Source organism: Pseudoliparis swirei, chromosome 10 (genome assembly GCF_029220125.1).
Source record: "Pseudoliparis swirei isolate HS2019 ecotype Mariana Trench chromosome 10, NWPU_hadal_v1, whole genome shotgun sequence".
Classification (NCBI taxonomy): Eukaryota; Metazoa; Chordata; class Actinopteri; order Perciformes; family Liparidae; genus Pseudoliparis; species Pseudoliparis swirei.
In genome coordinates, this window is record NC_079397.1 from 3,053,418 (window position 1) to 3,072,219 (window position 18,802).

An 18,802-nucleotide genomic window follows, 5' to 3' on the forward strand; every position below is an offset into this window, starting at 1 on the left:
CAAGTAGTCCCGCATTTAGTGAGCGTAGCTCTCTAGTGGGGCAATATGGTACGACAAGCTCCTTAAGATATGATGGAGCATCACCAATCAAGGCTTTGTAGGTTAAGAGAAGAATTTTAAAAGTGATTCTTGATTTTACTGGGAGCCAGTGCAGAGCAGCTAGTGCAGGAGTGATGTGATCTCCTTTCTTAGTTTTAGTGAGAACACGAGCTGCAGCATTCTGGATCAACTGGAGGGACCTAAGAGATTTATTAGAGCAGCCTGATAATAAGGAGTTGCAGTAATCCAGTCTCGAAGTAACGAACGTGTGAACCAATTTTTCTGCATCTTTTTGAGACAAGATGTGCCTGATTTTTGAAATATTACGTAGATGAAAGAATGCAGTCCTTGAGATTTGCTTTACGTGGGAGTTAAAGGACAAGTCCCGATCAAAGATAACGCCAAGATTCTTTACTGGGAACACCTGGGGAACATCATGGGAACATCATGGGAACGCCTGGGGAACATCATGGGAACATCATGGGAACACCTGGGGAACATCATGGGAACGCCTGGGGAACGCCTGGGGAACACCTGGGGAACATGGGAACGCCTGGGGAACACCTGGGGAACATCATGGGAACGCCTGGGGAACATCATGGGAACACCTGGGGAACATCATGGGAACATCATGGGAACACCTGGGGAACATCATGGGAACGCCTGGGGAACACCTGGGGAATATCATGGGAATGCCTGAGGAACACCTGGGGAACATCATGGGAACACCTGGGGAACACCTGGGGAACATCATGGGAACGCCCGGGGAACACCTGGGGAACATCATGGGAACACCTGGGGAACATCATGGGAACGCCTGGGGAACACCTGGGGAACATCATGGGAACGCCTGGGGAACACCTGGGGAACATCATGGGAACGCCTGGGGAACACCTGGGGAACATCATGGGAACATCATGGGAACGCCTGGGGAACACCTGGGGAACATCATGGGAACACCTGGGGAACATCATGGGAACGTCTGAGGAACACCTGGGGAACATCATGGGAACATCATGGGAACTTCTGAGGAACACCTGGGGAACATCATGGGAACACCTGGGGAACATCATGGGAACACATGGGGAACGTCTGGGGAACATCATGGGAACATCTGGGGAACATCATGGGAACGCCTGGGGAACATCATGGGAACGTCTGGGGAACACCTGGGGAACACCTGGGGAACATCATGGGAACGTCTGAGGAACACCTAGGGAACATCATGGGAACGTCTGGGGAACACCTAGGGAACATCATGGGAACATCATGGGAACGCCTGAGGAACACCTAGGGAACATCATGGGAACACCTGGGGAACATCATGGGAACGTCTGGGGAACACCTGGGGAACATCATGGGAAACATCATTGGAACACCTGGGGAACATCATGGGAACGTCCGGGGAACACCTGGGGAACATCATGGGAACATCATGGGAACACCTGAGGAACACCTGGGGAACATGGGAACATCATGGGAATGCCTGAGGAACACCTGGGGAACATCATGGGAACGCCTGGGGAACACCTGGGGAACATCATGGGAACACCTAGGGAACATCATGGGAACATTATGGGAATGTCTGGGGAACACCTAGGGAACGCCTGAGGAACACCTAGGGAACATCATGGGAACACCTGGGGAACATCATGGGAATGTCTGGGGAACATCATGGGAACGTCTGGGGAACACCTGGGGAACATCATGGGAACACCTGAGGAACACCTGGGGAACATCATGGGAACATCATGGGAACGCCTGAGGAACACCTGGGGAACATCATGGGAACGTCTGGGGAACACCTGGGGAACATCATGGGAACACCTGAGGAACACCTGGGGAACATCATGGGAACATCATGGGAACGCCTGAGGAACACCTAGGGAACATCATGGGAACACCTGGGGAACATCATGGGAAAACCTGGGGAACATCATGGGAACGTCTGGGGAACACCTGGGGAACACCTGGGGAACATCATGGGAACGCCTGAGGAACACCTGGGGAACATCATGGGAACGCCTGGGGAACATCATGGGAACACCTGGGGAACATCTGGGGAACATCATGGGAACGTCTGGGGAACATCATGGGAACGTCTGGGGAACATCATGGGAACGTCTGAGGAACACCTGGGGAACATCATGGGAACGCCTGGGGAACACCTGGGGAACATCATGGGAACACATGGGGAACATCTGGGGAACATCATGGGAACGTCTGGGGAACACCTGGGGAACATCTGGGGAACATCATGGGAACGTCTGGGGAACATCATGGGAACGTCTGAGGAACACCTGGGGAACATCATGGGAATGTCATGGGAACGTCTGGGGAACACCTAGGGAACATCATGGGAACGTCTGGGGAACACCTGGGGAACATAATGGGAACACCTAGGGAACATCATGGGAACATCATGGGAACGTCTGGGGAACACCTTGGGAACATCATGGGAACATCATGGGAACGCCTGAGGAACACCTGGGGAACATCATGGGAACGTCTGGGGAACGTCATGGGAACGTCTGAGGAACACCTGGGGAACATCATGGGAACGTCTGAGGAACACCTGGGGAACATCATGGGAACGTCTGGGGAACGTCTGCGGAACACCCGGGGAATGTCTAGGGAACACCTGGGACATGTCTGCGGAACACCCGGGGAATGTCTAGGAAACACCTGAGGAACGTCTGGAGAACATCTTAAACATAATCAACCACCTGTCAGATATTGTATATCTTCAGAAAGCTTTATTGTTCTTGACGGTGAGCGTGAAACGCGGCTGACTCGTTCTGCCTCCTCCTCTCTGATTGGCTCCTCAGCTCCCGTCCACACCTACATCCTCGGAGCGGCGACCCAGAAGACGGTGAAGAGTTTCCCGAGCGCCGACGGCTGCGAGCTGGCCGACAACATCACGTATCTGGGTACGACCGAAGCACTTTGGGACGGGGGGGTTTCTGGTCTGCGACGGTCCGTGGAACGCCTCCGTGTGATTGGCAGGTCGGCGCGGCGTGTTCACCGGCGTGTCGGGGCTTCAGATCGCCTACGTCAGCGGGCGGGAGGCGCTGCAGGAGCCGGCGCCGGCTCACTGCTTCACGCCCAAAGACCTGGCGGCGCTCGTCGCCCCGCTGAGCGGCGGCTCCAATTTCAGAGGCGTCGACGTGCTGCTGACGTCCCAGTGGCCGCGCGGGGTGTGGCAGTACGGGAACCCGCCGGTAACCGCAGCTTAGACTTCAGCTTTAACTAAATAATCCTCGGTGTTACGACCTCGACATTCAGCAAGATACTAGCTTTTATTTTTTAGATATTTTTTCTTAATTTATTTTGATTTTTAAAAAAATTATTTCCTGTTTTTTCTTCTATTTAAATATAATTAATTTAAAACAATTCTACTTATTTCCTTCTTAGATTTCTATCATATTTAAATATATAATTATTTATCTTTTCTATATTTATTTATCAATACACTATTTATCTTCACTGTGGTTATAATCACTATTTGTATAACTTTAATACATGAGATGTGTGAACAATGTCTCATATTATATAATAAACACATATATTTATATGTAATGTATAAAATATATTATTTGAGTATTTGACGGGACAAAATCAGATTTTAAAATTTACAAATTATATTTTACTTATTTCATCCCCAGGGGGAGGTTTTCGTGAAGCCGAAGTCGTTGAAATCAAAGATCCACAAAAGTCTATTTTAATGAGATGCTCGTCTGTTTTAATGAGATGCTCGTCTGTTTTCTCGCACCACAGGAAGTGAACACAAAGTTCTGTGGCAGCGACTCCGTCGCCGACCTCGCCGACCACCTGAAGCCGCGCTACCACTTTGCAGCTCTAGAGGGCGCTCACTACGAACGAGTCCCCTACAGGTAGACGAGGGTGGGGGGGGGGCTGTATTCACAGAGGTCTTTCTGCCTAACATTCCTGTTTTCAGGTCAAGTTAGCATCTAAGAATGAAGATTCATGAGAGAATAATGATCTGAGATAGAAAGTGAGGTTTGATGTGATGAGTGATTTTATGATTATAGAAGGTTCTTTTTTCATCATTTCTTTCGTGAAGAATTAATTACCTGTGAAATTGTTTTTCGTTAAAAAAAATCATAATTTGTATTTGGTAAATCCTTAATTTTGATTTTTTTGATTTTTTTGTTCTTCTTTAAAATATATTCTTGTAAATTTCAGTATTTCTTTTCAGGTACATGGAAAAAAACACTCCATATAAAAATATTCTGGGAATTTGTGTCATAATATTGAGCTAATCTGCTCAGTCGAGCGTCTGTTATAACACGTCTGTTATAACGTCTGTTATTAAACGTCTGTTATAACACGTATGTTATAACTTGTAACACACATGTGTTATAACCCATATGTTATAACACTTTTATTATAACACTGTTCTCCGATTTCAGGAACCATGTGATTCTCCAGGAAAACGCTCAGCACGTCAGTCGCTTCATCGCCCTGGCAGCCGTCGACAACCCGGCCAAGAAGAAGGTGCGTGTGACACACACACGCACACACACGTACACACACATAAGTGTTAGTGTCACCATCAGGTCCTGAGCTGTCTGCCTGTCTGCCTGTCTGCCTGTTTGTCTGTCTGTCTGTCTGTCTGTCTGTCTGCTGCAGTATCTCTACGCCTTCAACATCGTCCCCATGAAGCTGATGGAGCTGTCGGAGCTGGTGAAGCAGCCGCAGGACGTCACGGAGAACCCGTACCGACGCAAGGACAAGAAGACGAGCTTCAACGCCCCCCAGGAGGTGTGTGTGTGTGTGAGACCTTAAAGGAGGGAGGGAGGGAGTGAGAGAGAATCTCCTAAAGGTTTCTTTTAGGTTTATTCGACCCTTTCAAAATAAAGCTCCTAAAAGAAGACTGAAGGCTTTTATCTTCTTCCTGTCGTCCGCAGCCGGCCGGTCAGTTCTTCTTCGACCTGAGTCAGAAGGGGGGGGCGGGGGGGTTCAGAGGCCGCGGCAGGAAGAGACACTCGGACGAGGACGGACGAGGACGAGAGCATCAGCAGCGTGACGGAGGAGAGGGGCGTGGCGGAGAAGAGTGGCAAAACAAACAGCCCCGCCGGCCCCGTGAGTCGAGGCAGATTTAATAAAAAACATCCCCTGAAGTCCACGTCATCAACTCAACCTCCTATTTGTTGTTGTTGTTGTTGTTATGCAGCTCAGCCGACCGGTCCCTGCTGGTTCTGCCTGGCCAGTCCTCAGGTGGAGAAACACCTCGTCATCAGCATTGGGACGCATGTGAGGAACAACATCATTATCATCAAATGTTCACCCATGTCCACTTGGACCTGCTCTTCAAAAAGGCCTCTGAGCCCTAAGCTCCGCCTCTTTAGATGTTCCTCCATTGTTGATTCTTATTCCGCTTGTCTCTGCCCTGCAGTGTTACCTGGCCATGGCCAAAGGCAGCCTGACGCCGCTGCACATGCTGATCCTCCCCATCGGCCACTTCCAGTCGGTGGTGGAGCTCAGCGACGAGGTGCTGCTGGAGATGGAGAAGTACAAGTCGGCCCTGAAGAGCTTCTACAAGAGCAAAGGAGAGCGCTGCGTTCTGTTCGAGAGGAACTACCGGAGCCAGCACCTGCAGCTGCAGGTAGAAGACCTATATTTAGATATATATGTTTCATTTATTTATATATATATAGATATATTTTAGAATTATATATTTATTTTTTATTGATACATATATATATTTTGTTTTTATATATATTTATTTTTATATTCATTTATTTTTATTGATACTCTTTTTTTTTTTTTATACTTTTTTTTTTGGATACATATATATATTTTGTTTTTATATATATTTATTTTTATTGATAAATTTTTATTTTTATTGATACATATATATTTATTTGTAGATATATTTATTTGTATTGATACATATATATTTATTGATATTTATATATTTCTTTAATATTTTATTCATACATATATATATTATTTGTATTGATACATATTTATTAATAATTATCTCGTATTTATATATTGTTTAATTTTTAGTGATACATATTTAGTGATATATACTTTAGTTTAGTTCATAATAATATTTTGAGCTTATAGTTTGTTTGAATGTATTGCATAGGCAGGTGTTTCTATTAATTTGTCCACCCCCGGTCAGGTCGTCCCGGTGCCGCTGGACCGCTGCACCACGGAGGACATCAAAGAGGCGTTCATGGTCCAGGCTCAGGAGCAACAGATGGAGATGATGGAGATCCCTGAACACACTGACCTCAAACAGGTGTGCACACACACACACACACACTCTTGAGTCCTGGGTGTCTGGAATGTTTTTCACGCTGTGGTTCAGATTGCTCCTCCTGGGACACCGTACTTCTACGTGGAGCTGGACTCGGGGGAGAAGCTCTACTACCGCATCCAGAAACACTTCCCTCTGCAGTTCGGGAGGTAAAACTGTCCGTCAAGATAAAAACACCTCATCTAATTTAAGATAGAAGCTGAATAAGTGTGTGTTGTGTGTGTTGTGTGTGTGTGTGTGTGTGTGTGTGTAGGGAGGTTCTGGCCAGCGAGCCGCTGCTGAACATCCCGAGCCGAGCCGACTGGAGGGAGTGTAAACAGAGCCGAGAGGAAGAAGAGGGGAGCTGCAAACAGCTGAGAGACGACTTCCAGCCCTTCGACTTCGCCTGGGAAGACTAACACACACACACACACACACTGTCTACAGAATCTCCTCCTTTTTATATTGTGAAGGTCGACGCCGCTCTCCTTTCTGTACGTTGAATGTGCAGCTGCAGCCGGTTAGCGTAGCTTAGCATAATGACTGGAAGCGGGTGGGGGTGGCTAGCCTGCATCTGTCCTGCTTACCTTCTTTATGCTAAGCTAAGCTAACCAGTCGCAGCTTCTTTTTTTTAACGCCTTATTATTTTCTACTCCATGGGTGTTCTGTCTAGTCCCGCCCCTCTGTGCTATGATTGGCTAGTACTGCCTGGTACTACTGTGCTATGATTGGCTGATTATCATGCAGATCAACACAATAAGTTTGTATTTTGTAAAAATTCTACAATTAAACTCTTATTTTGGGTTTGTCGTTTTATATTATTTATTATTACCATGTGGTTCAGAATTCAGAATATATATAATATAAATATATTATATACATTTTATATATTTTTTAAATATATATATATATATATTTATTGTATATATATCGATAATATATCATTTATAGATATATATAAATAATATAAAAAATGCTGGATATAAAGGCATTAAAATATACAATTTACATTGAAGCAGTTGTAATATAAATCAGATATATTAGTCAAACACTGCCGATAATACTCTTATATACGTTCAGTGGTATATTTAATTATATCTGAGTACTTCTTCCACAGTCAATGGCCAATACAGAGAAAACTCAATATATGACCCAGCTGCAGTGTGCTGGGTGAACCACTGGGGGGCGCTGCTGTCAACATGCCTCAGCCTTATGTCATCATCTGTACTTTACACATCAAACACAAAACAATATTGCGCCTGTGAAAATGTAAATACACAAAAACACATTTAGTTTTTCTGTAGACATTTCACTGTGGAGAAGTTTTGAATGCATGAATAACTCGGAACAGTATTTATACACTAGGATGTGTACTTTTACTACGTAGAAGATGTACTTCTTCCACCTATATATTGTTCTTCATATCTGCTCCGTAATGTCCGTGCACTTATACACCTACACACTCATTCCATCACCTCCAGATCACTAGTTGCATCATGTATTATCACCTCCAGCTAACTCCGCTCATCCATTGGACGGTCTCTGGGGGGGCGGAGCCAATGGCAGCTGACTCAATGTATTGATTGATCCCTTTAAGTCCAATCACATGTTCTTCATTTTCCGTCTGCTCCATGAAGTCCTTGAGGTCCATGATCTCTGAGGACGTGTGCAACAGAAAAAAACATTTAATTACATTAATGTGGGAAAATACTTTGACGAATGTATTTATGGGGATGTATATACAGGACTGTCTCAGAAAATTAGAATATTGTGATAAAGTTCTTTATTTTCTGTAATGCAATTAAAAAAACAAAAATGTCATGCATTCTGGATTCATTACAAATCAACTGAAATATTGCAAGCCTTTTATTCTTTTAATATTGCTGATTATGGCTTACAGCTTAAGAAAACTCTAAAATCCTATCTCATAAAATTTGAATATTTCCTCAGACCAAGTTAAAAAAAAGATTTATAACAGCAAAACAAAATCAAACATTTGAAAATGTGTTTCCAGGTGTTTCGAGTTAATTAGACGATTCAAGTGATTTGTTTAATACCCTACTAGTATACTTTTTCATGATATTCTAATATTTAGAGATAGGATATTTGAGTTTTCTTAAGCTGTAAGCCATAATCAGCAATATTAAAAGAATAAAAGGCTTGCAATATTTCAGTTGATTTGTAATGAATCCAGAATGCATGACATTTTTGTTTTTTGAATTGCATTACAGAAAATAAAGAACTTTATCACAATATTCTAATTTTCTGAGACAGTCCTGTATATATATATATATATATATAGAGAGAGAGAGATAGATAGATACAGTACATACATATGCATAGTTATATATATTTGCACAACTCTATTTATTTATATATTTATATAATTGGATATGTTTATATATACATATATAAACAGTATATATGTATATAATAATATATTTATCCATATATTTTTAGATATATATATCTAGATATATATATATTTGTATTTATATAACTATATTTATTTATACATATATTTTTTATATATTTGGATATGATTATTTATATTTATAAATATATATATATATATAATGATATATGTGTCCATATTTTCCTTAATTTATTTATTTATATAAATAAATAAACATACTAATATATGATCATATATATATATATAAACATACATAGTTTATATTTTCATTATCTCTTTTATCTAATAGAATTTAAAACGTATTGCAGTATAATGACACTGGACATCTTCATCTTCAACCTTGAATGTGTGTGTGTGTGTGTGTGTGTGTGTGTGTGTGTGTGTGTGTGTGTGTGTGTGTGTGTGTGTGTGTGTGTGTGTGTGTGTGTGTGTGTGTGTGTGTGTGTGTGTGTGTGTGTGTGTGTGTGCGTGCGTGTGCGTGTGCGGACAGACGGAGGCTAAATGAAGGAAAGGAGTTGCGGTGATGGAGAAAGATGGAGGAACCACTTAAATCCTCCTGAACCGGATGAGGCTCCGCCCTCCAGCTTTAAACCCTCACTTCCTTTCCTTTAACGGATCACTTCCTTTTCCCTCAATCTCCTGCATGCAGCGATCTGATAAGAAGACGTGATTGATCGAGTGTGCATTTGAATTCCTCCGACCAGACAGGAAGCTGGAGTCTGTTGATTGTGACCTGTTTACTCCTCCAGGGTTTGGGTTCAAAGAACTTCAGAGGGATCGACCTCCAGGAGCCGCTGACTGCAGCTCACCTCCTCAAAATATACAAAACAATAACACATATTCTCTGAGGGAACCAAAAAAACACCAGGAGACCAGGACCTGTGGAAAGCTTTGATATGAGCGAGTGTTGGTTCAATAAACCATTCCTTTTGGTCTATAAACCAGTCCTTTTGGTCTATAAACCATTCCTTTTGGTCTATAAACCAGTCCTTTTGGCCTATAAACCAGTCCTTTTGGTCTATAAACCAGTCCTTTTGGCCTATAAACCAGTCCTTTTGGTCTATAAACCAGTCCTTTTGGCCTATAAACCAGTCCTTTTGGTCTATAAACCAGTCCTTTTGGCCTATAAACCAGTCCTTTTGGCCTATAAACCAGTCCTTTTGGTCTATAAACCAGTCAGGGAGGCGGTGGAGACCAAAAATGGAGCAAAAAGAGGGAGAACATCTGGACTGTGAGGCACTGGATCGGCTGTTTAACTTGTTCCACATATGAGCTGCAAAGGTAAATAAAATGTCAAAGTTCTGCATCAATTTATATGAAAATGTATTTAATAACTGATGAGGTAATTCATTCTTTAATTCGTTTCTGAACATGCAAACAGAAAACAGTCACGTGAGGATACAAGAAATAACATTTATTTTTCTTTACGTGTAGCGATATATATATATAAATATACAGTATATATATATTTATTCATGTATCAACAATGTATAGAATACATTACATCTTTACAACAACAATACTTCTCTTCCCATAGACTCCAATGTAAAGCAGCTGTTGATGTGCTTTCTCACATTTAATGTTATTTATATTAAACTAATTGTTAAATATCCAACATTACATGCGTTATCTTTCACTCCTTTAAATAGGGATGAAAATGATAATAAACAATGTGAATAAACGGACTAAATATTCTTATTCTTCTCAACAGTAATAATAAAGTTTTATTAAAGTTTGTGACGTTCAAACGGAAACAAGAAGAGTTAAAGTGAACTTTACATTATTTTTCTATCGCAACATTAACGTCTAAAGTTAAAGTTAAAGCCACAAAAACAAGACGACACTTTGATCTGCGTTATTGTGAAACATGACACCTCAACGTTCAGCTTCAAACACAAACGCTCACGATTTTCAGACATTTTGTAGAGAAAATGATCAATAATCAATAAACAAGATTGTAACAAATTGTTTAATATCATGAAATAAATACACATTCACTGCAGCCTGAGTACCTTTTGTTGTTGTAAAACAGACGAGTTCCAACTGAACCAGACCGTAACAGACCAGAACAGACCTGAACCAGACCAGGTCCAGCTGAACCAGACCAGACCAGGTCCAGCTGTTCTCTCCAGAACTTGAGGCAGAACCCTGAAACCAGCTGCTCGTGTTTTCTCTTGTCCTTAAACAGAAACTAAATGAAACCCAGACCCACGTGGACCAGGTCCAGGAACTCAGGACACGGTCTGGACCTGCACTGCGTTGTTCCGGCCCGCCGGGTCCAGGTCTCTGGACGGGTCGGAGAGGCGCGAGCCCTGCAGGCGGGACAGCAGCGTGGTCCGGCGGAGGCTGCTGTCCGAGTCCTGCGGGCCGCAGCGGGCCCTCGGGGGCCGGCGGCACGGCAGGCCGGCCATCAGGTGGCCGCTGAACACCATGTAGATCCACGGGTTGCAGCAGCTGTTCAGGCTGGCCAGCAGGGCGGCGAGCGTCACCGCCGCGTTCTCAGAGTCTGCAGGGAAACGCACGACACGTCAACAGCACGCCAACAACACGTCAACGACACGTCGACGACACGTCGACGACACGTCGACGACACGTCGACGACACGCCGACGACACGTCGACGACACGCCGACGACACGTCGACGACACGTCGACGACACTGCAACAACACGGCAACAACACGTCGACGACACGTCAACGACACGGCAACGACACGGCAACGACACGCCAACGACACGTCAACGACACGTCAACGACACGGCAACAACACGGCAACAACACGCTGACAACACGCCGACAATACGTCAACAACACGTCAACAACACGGCAAAAACAGGCCATCGACACGTCAACAACACGTCAAAAACACGTCAACAACACGTCAAAAACACGTCAACAACACGTCAAAAACACGTCTACGACACGTCAACAACACGCCAACAACACGTCAACGACACGTCAATGACACGTCAACAACACGTCAACGACATGGCAACAACACGGCAACAACACGCCGACAATACGTCAACAACACGTCAACAACCCGTCAACAACACGGCAAAAACAGGCCATCGACACGTCAACAACACGTCCTGGTTAAGCTCACTTAGTCCTGGTTAAGCTCACTTAGTCCTGGTTAGACTCACTTAGTCCTGGTTAAGCTCACTTAGTCCTGGTTAGACTCACTTAGTCCTGGTTAAGCTCACTTAGTCCTGGTTAGACTCACTTAGTCCTGGTTAGACACGTCTCGTGCCTTTTCCATATTTAAGTCCAGCATTGTAAATTTCAATATAAAGGTCTTCACAGCAAACACCTCAGTTTTGGGTTCAGAGGACTCCAGATGGTGGTCTTCATACTTCCTTGTTCATACCGTGCATTAATGTTCATAGGGCTTTGAAGTATGAGAACAGCTGGATATGAAGCATTATATGTTATAATATAATATTAGAATACAACTGTCACCTGAATGCAACACACTGTTCCTTAAGTTAGAATTTTTCATTTATTTCTCCTAAATAATCAGGTTTATTTATTTATTATTATTATTATTATTATTATTATAAATTTTCTATTTAACCGTCTAAAAAGTGAGAATAGTTTCAAGGAACTTTAAATTATATTGATTTTAGTATTATTTTATAACAATCATTTATTTTACCTTAGTTATGGATTACACATGTTTTAATAATAAAATTGTTATCCTCAATAAAAAAAAAAAATCATTTAAAAAATTGTCAATTTATCCAGAATAAGGTATTTGCTAGTTTTAAAAATACATATTTTGATCAATAATATGAAATTTTTCGCTTGTGGCTGGCGCGCAATAATCTGGACCCGGTCTGGAGGACTCACCGGCCCAGGAGAAGCTCTCGTCCCACACGGACCACATCTGCACGGTGAAGAACGGCGCCCAGCACACCACGTAGGCCAGCACGATCACGAACGTCATCTTCACCGTGCGTAATTTGGCACGGGAGATGGTGCCCACGCTGCTCACGGAGCCGCGGCCCAGGACCCCGGTCTTGGTGGACTCCGCCACCGAGCCCACGGTGGTCTTCCTCCGGGTCTTGTACTTGAGGTTCCTCCAGATGGTGCGGCAGATGAGTCCGTAGCAGAACACGAGCACGGCCACGGGCACGAGGAAGATACCCGCCGTCATCCAGGTGATGTACGCGCGCAGCCCCCACGGCTCCGCGAAGTGGCCCCAGCAGTCGTAGACCTCGGAGCCCGGGTGCACCTCGCTCAGGGAGAAGATCAAGTACTGCGGGAGGCTGAGCACCAGGCTGCACGCCCACGTGGACCCGATCATGATGTGCGCGCGCTGCGTCGGCTGCTGGAGCGTCTGCAGCGGGTGGCAGATGGCGATGTAGCGGTCCAGGGTCATCATCACCATCATGTAGGTGGAGGCGAACATGCCCAGCACCTGGAGGTGCTTCACGACGCGGCACAGGGGGTCCGGCCCGGAGAACCGGAACGTGACCTCCCAGCAGAGCTGCGGCAGCACCTGGAAGAAGGCCACCACCAGGTCCGCGAGGCTCAGGTGCTTCATGAACAGGTGCACGCGCGACGGTTTCCGCCGCGTGCGGTGCATGGCCAGCAGCACGCTCGCGTTGCCCGCCACCGCGGCGACGAACGCGAGGCTCAGCACGGTGATCTCCAGCTTGGCGACCTCCTCGTTGCGCCCGAACGGGTCCGGCCCCCCGGTGTCGTTTCCGGCGGCCGCGTCGGGCCGCCGCGTCAGGTTGAACCCGTCGCTGCAGTTCCCCGCCGTGGTGTTGCGGGAGCTCTCCGAGGGGAAGAGCATGGCGGGGCGGCTCCTCCGGGGCGCGCGGGGCTCTGGCTGCCCGCCTCCTCGTCTCACTCCAAGGTCACTCCAAGGTGTCCGGCGCGGTCACCGGACGGCGCATTGATCCGTGAGAGTGAAGCGGTCCGGGGTCCGAGACGAGAGAACCATAGAAATCCAGTTATTGTTCCGCTCGTGTCCGCCAAGAGACTCCTGGTCCGAGTCCGAGCCGCCGCGCCGAGGACCAGCCTCTTAAAGGCTGCGAACACACACACACACATACATGCAGAAACACACACACGCACACATATATACAGCAGTGGTGTAGTGGTCCCTGGAAAAGTGGGTATACTCGCGCAAAGGAGAGTTGTTGACACACATATACAGACACACACATGCAGAAACAAACACACACACATATGCAGACACACACACACACTCTCTTTCTCTCTCTCTCAAAACACACGTGCCACAATCACACACACTGCAAACTCTCAAAACACACACACATCCAAACCAGTGGCGTCCCTAGGCTAAAAAACCCGGGGTTTTTATTAGCCCCGAATGTTTTCAACCAAAAAAAAAAAAGATTTGGTACACAAGTGGTTAACACCTCCAGGTCGCACGTGACGTCATTCACCCAAAGCAGCGGAGTCAGACTGGCAGCAGGCGCACGTAACAGCAAGCTGCTGTCTGAGAGTGTTTCTATGTCTACACATTTCGCTGCTTCACTTTTCTGGGCTAAGCCCAGCGCCGCCGCTCCCATAACGCGCATCGCTCTGCCGTGATACGCGCTGACACATCCGCGCACACAGGTGAGCACACTCTCACTCGAAAAACTCACTAGCACCCCCCCCCCCCGTCGACAACGCTCGCACTGGCTAAGCCCCGGATGTATCCAAATCCTAGAGACGCGCCTGATCCAAACGTTCACACACTCACACAGACACGCGCGCATACACACTCTCTGTCCTTTACAACACACATACCACCACACTTCCACACACACTTACACACTCTCAAAACACACACACCACAATATTACACACACACACACACACATACTCTCTCTCCTGACCACCAGGGGGCGTCTACTCTGGTTGTATAGAAGTCTATGCTTCATGTGTAAAAGCTGCATTCTCTCTCCTGACCACCAGGGGGCGACTCCTCTGGTTGTATAGAAGTCTATGCTTCATGTGTTAAAGCTGCATTCTCTCTCCTGACCACCAGGGGGCGACTCCTCTGGTTGTATAGAAGTCTATGCTTCCTGTGTATAAGCTGCATTCTCTCTAAGGCCACTTAGTCCCTTAATGTTCAATCTATATGCAAGACTCGGGCGAAGGATGTAGGAGTCAAGGAGGCCGGCTGCGTCCGTCATGTCGGGCCCTCGCCGGCTCATGACTTAACATGTTGTGATTAAACAGTGGCGGGTAATGGCCGGGCTGTCAGGGGCCTGAGAGTTATGACTCTGATGAAGCGTGCCACGCTCACATATTAAAGACGTCTAATGCCCACGCTGATGAGCGCTCCGACAGCGGCGCTCACGGGGGACGCCGCAGGGCTTCAAAGGGTTACACCGCCAACAACGACTGCAAACATGTTCCCATGTCAACACGGGAGAACACACATGAACACGCAGGTTGAAATGTTCACTGGAAATAACAAACAAAAAGCACTCGTTAATTTATGTGTTTAAAATGTTAAACGCGTATAAATGAGTCTCTGGATGCTGTGTGAACTAACCCCTCTGCATAAAGCTTCATGACATATACAGGACTGTCTCAGAAAATTAGAATATTGTGATAAAGTTCTTTATTTTCTGTAATGCAATTAAAAAAACAAAAATGTCATGCATTCTGGATTCATTACAAATTAACTGAAATATTGCAAGCCTTTTATTCTTTTAATATTGCTGATTATGGCTTACAGCTTAAGAAAACTCTAAAATCCTATCTCATAAAATTTTAATATTCCTCAGACCAAGTAAAAAAAAAGATTTATAACAGCTGAGTGTTTGTCAAGGCTCAGGAAACCCTTGCAGGTGTTTCGAGTTAATTAGACAATTCAAGTGATTTGTTTAATACCCTACTAGTATACTTTTTCATGATATTCTAATATTTAGAGATAGGATATTTGAGTTTTCTTAAGCTGTAAGCCATAATCAGCAATAAATCAGAATAAAAGGCTTGCAATATTTCAGTTGATTTGTAATGAATCCAGAATGCATGACATTTTTGTTTTTTTAATTGCATTACAGAAAATAAAGAACTTCATCACAATATTCTAATTTTCTGAGACAGTCCTGTAGGTTTTATTCACAAATGTGTATAAATTAGTCTCTGAATGCTGTATTAAGCTTCATAATGTAAAGTTTTTATTAATAAATGTGTATAAATTAGTTTCTAGATGCTGCATTAAGCTTCATAATATATCATTGTTATTAATAAATACAGTATGTATAAATGAGTCTCTGGATGCTGTGTGAACTAACCCCTCTGCATAAAGCTTCATAATATATAGGTTTTATTAATAAATGTGTATAAATTAGTCTCTGAATGCTGTATTAAGCTTCATAATGAATAGTTTTTATTAATAAATGTGTATAAATTTGTTTCTAGATGCTGCATTAAGCTTTGACCCGACTCGACCCGTCTGGCCCCTGAGTTTAACTCGGGAGGCGAGGACCCGACAAGGCTTTCTTAAACTGCTGGTCCCCACGGAGATAGAAGAACAAGAATAACCTGACACACACACACGGTAGTTGTTATTATAGTAAACGGAGCCGCTCAGAGTTACAGCCGCGGTAGAGAGAGGCTGTTGGATTGAGACGCGACCGTCTGGTTATGTGACGAGTCACGTGACGGGTCCGTGATCTTGCCTCAGAGGTCGGTGGCCGGTCTGACGAACGCAGACAGGAAGTTCATCGCGGCTCAAGTTTTGTCCGACATCGGTTTACCCAATGAATTATTCTCCAGCTGACATGAGGACATTAAGAAGCGTCCAATCACAAGACTTCACGGGAAAAGTCTTTGAAGTTTTTGGCTGCTCAAATCCTGCCAATCGAAAAGTTCCGTGTCTCGTAACCTCGTTAACCTCGTTTTCACTCAGCTGACACCGAGTTAATGAAACGTCCAATCAGCTGAGGGTCGAGCTCGTCTTCGTTATGACGGTGTGTGTGTGTGTGTGTGTGTGTGTGAGAGAGAAAGAGGAGGATGATAGAAAGAGAGGATGATGATGATGAGAGAGAGGATGATGATGAGAGAGAGAGGAAGATGATGATAAGAGAGAGAGGATGATGAGAAAGAGGATGATGATAGAAAGAGAGGATGATGATGATAATAGAGAGAGGATGATGATGAGAGAAAGAGGAAGATGAAAGAGGGAGAGGATGATGAGAAAGAGGATGATGAGCGAGAGAGGATGATGAGTGAGAGAGGAAGATGAAAGAAAGAGAGGATGATGATGAAAGAGAGGGGAAGATGAAAGAGAAAGAGGATAATGAGAAAGAGAGGATGATAATAAGAGATAGCGGATCATGAGGGAGAGAGATAGGATTATGAGAGAGAGAGGATTATGAGAGGATGATTATGAGGGAGAGGATTATGAAAGAGAGAGAGAGGATGATGAGAGAGGATCATGAGAGAGAGAGAGAGAGGATGATGAAAGAGAGAGAGGATGATTATTAGAGAGAGAAGATGCTGATGAGAGAGGATGATGAGAGAGGATGAAGAGAGAGAGGATGATGAGAGAGAGAACCCTGAGGGAGAGAAAGATGTTGGATTTTGTCATGTATTTTAAGAATGGCACTCTACAATTTCTGGACAAGCGAGAAAAGAAAAGTGAAGTTGTCTAAATGTCAATGACAGGAAGGTGAAACACTTTCAAAAAAGCAATTTTGAATGTGAATGAAAAAAAAGACGTTATTTCAGAAGATGTGTGAAAGCTGCACAGAACGGTTTCCATGGCGAAGACTTCATACGGGAGGCCTGGAACCATGACGACAGCTCAGATACCGCACGTTATCGCTGGTCCTCTCGTCACTTTAGGATCTTTGTTTATTAAACGTGTCATTGTATAACGTTGTTTTATACGTGAAGCGGGCAGAAACTTAAACAAACGTTGTTCTTATGCATTTGATACGAAGATATTTAAATAATACAGGATCATATATTTATGTTTCACTCTTTATTTGATACGTGTGGAGGTCCAGTGAGCAGCGGGGCGGCCGCAGCACTTCCTGTTCATAAACACTCCAATGACAATGTCAACAGTCTACCACTGACTCTACTGACTCTACCACTGACTCTACTAATGACTCTACTGACTCTACTAATGACTCTACCACTGACTCTACTGACTCTACCACTGACTCTGCTGACTCTACTACTGACTCTACCACTGACTCTACTAATGACTCTACTGACTCTACTCCTACTAACTCTACTAATGACTCTACTACTGACTCTACTAACTCTACTACTGACTCTACTACTGACTACTGACTCTACTACTGACTACTGACTCTACTACTGACTCTACGACTGACTCTACTACTGACTCTACTACTGACTACTGACTCTACTACTGACTCTACGACTGACTCTACTACTGACTCTACTGACTCTACTACTGACTACTGACTCTACTACTGACTCTACTGACTCTACTGACTCTACTGACGGACCCCTGTTGACGACCTCTTCTTTAGAGATATTTGGGAGTACTTTGAGACTCAGTAAAACCTCAAGAGCCTTAAAGCCTGATGATTCTCAGTACTTCTTCTTCTTCTGTCTTTCCAGTTGTGTCATGAGATCTCCCACAATGCACTGCAGCGACTCCTTTATTCAGCCGATCCGAGATTGATCGGTTTCGCCCAACAGGAGCGCGTCGGGAATGAAGTCCGTCTTCCTGGCTCGTCTCAGGAAGCCGAATCCGTCCGCCAGACGTTTATCATCTCAGTCCAAACTTGAATCCTGTTTGTTCTGTTCCCGCCGCGGCGGACTCGCTGTGACCCGTCCGGGTTTGGTGGTGGATTTGTTTGCGTGGGACAGAAGCTGTTTTCACACCGACGTGCCCGCTGTGCCCCGTGGATCCCCTCACTGGGAATACTGGAATGTGGGAGAAGGGGGTGTTTATTTTAAAGAGCGCTCCAGTGGGGGAGGAGGAGTTCTACGAGGGGCTCTCTGAGACACGAGGCTCCGGACCCCCAGAGCTGGGCAGAATCATCGGAAACGTTGATATTTACCGTGAGACCTGAATGCACCACGTTCCATGTTCTACACTTGCAAAACATC

The 18,802-nt window shown here is 44.8% G+C and overlaps 3 protein-coding genes across 3 annotated transcripts in view; 1 reads left to right on the forward strand and 2 right to left on the reverse strand.

Annotated features, from left to right (window-relative positions):
- dmtf1 (cyclin D binding myb-like transcription factor 1) overlaps positions 1 to 2,562 on the reverse strand; it is a 23,906-nt gene extending 21,344 nt beyond the window's left edge. Inside the window, exons 1-11 of the mRNA XM_056425445.1 lie at positions 2,483 to 2,562; positions 2,274 to 2,339; positions 2,175 to 2,207; positions 1,966 to 2,064; positions 1,735 to 1,866; positions 1,496 to 1,591; positions 1,352 to 1,451; positions 1,209 to 1,252; positions 901 to 1,098; positions 780 to 812; positions 530 to 625 (exon numbers count right to left, since the gene is read on the reverse strand). Coding sequence (XP_056281420.1) covers positions 530 to 625; positions 780 to 812; positions 901 to 1,098; positions 1,209 to 1,252; positions 1,352 to 1,451; positions 1,496 to 1,591; positions 1,735 to 1,866; positions 1,966 to 2,064; positions 2,175 to 2,207; positions 2,274 to 2,339; positions 2,483 to 2,562 — 977 coding nt within the window. The remainder of the gene's footprint in view (positions 1 to 529; positions 626 to 779; positions 813 to 900; positions 1,099 to 1,208; positions 1,253 to 1,351; positions 1,452 to 1,495; positions 1,592 to 1,734; positions 1,867 to 1,965; positions 2,065 to 2,174; positions 2,208 to 2,273; positions 2,340 to 2,482) is intronic.
- On the forward strand, positions 2,561 to 7,116 carry cwf19l1 (CWF19 like cell cycle control factor 1). Its single transcript, XM_056425446.1, has 12 exons — positions 2,561 to 2,645; positions 2,868 to 2,969; positions 3,046 to 3,260; positions 3,817 to 3,932; positions 4,473 to 4,557; positions 4,693 to 4,824; positions 4,971 to 5,145; positions 5,237 to 5,316; positions 5,459 to 5,668; positions 6,194 to 6,313; positions 6,383 to 6,480; positions 6,585 to 7,116. The coding sequence occupies exons 1-12, from the start codon at positions 2,561 to 2,563 to the stop codon at positions 6,727 to 6,729; spliced, it is 1,563 nt and encodes a 520-aa protein (XP_056281421.1). The 3' UTR covers positions 6,730 to 7,116.
- A 3,083-nt stretch (positions 7,117 to 10,199) lies between these two features.
- Positions 10,200 to 13,529, reverse strand: LOC130200564 (arg8-vasotocin receptor-like). The gene is made up of 2 exons (XM_056424957.1): positions 12,578 to 13,529; positions 10,200 to 11,232 (listed from the first exon to the last, which is right to left on the reverse strand). The coding sequence occupies exons 1-2, from the start codon at positions 13,527 to 13,529 to the stop codon at positions 10,958 to 10,960; spliced, it is 1,227 nt and encodes a 408-aa protein (XP_056280932.1). The 3' UTR covers positions 10,200 to 10,957.
- Positions 13,530 to 18,802: the final 5,273 nt, after the last annotated feature.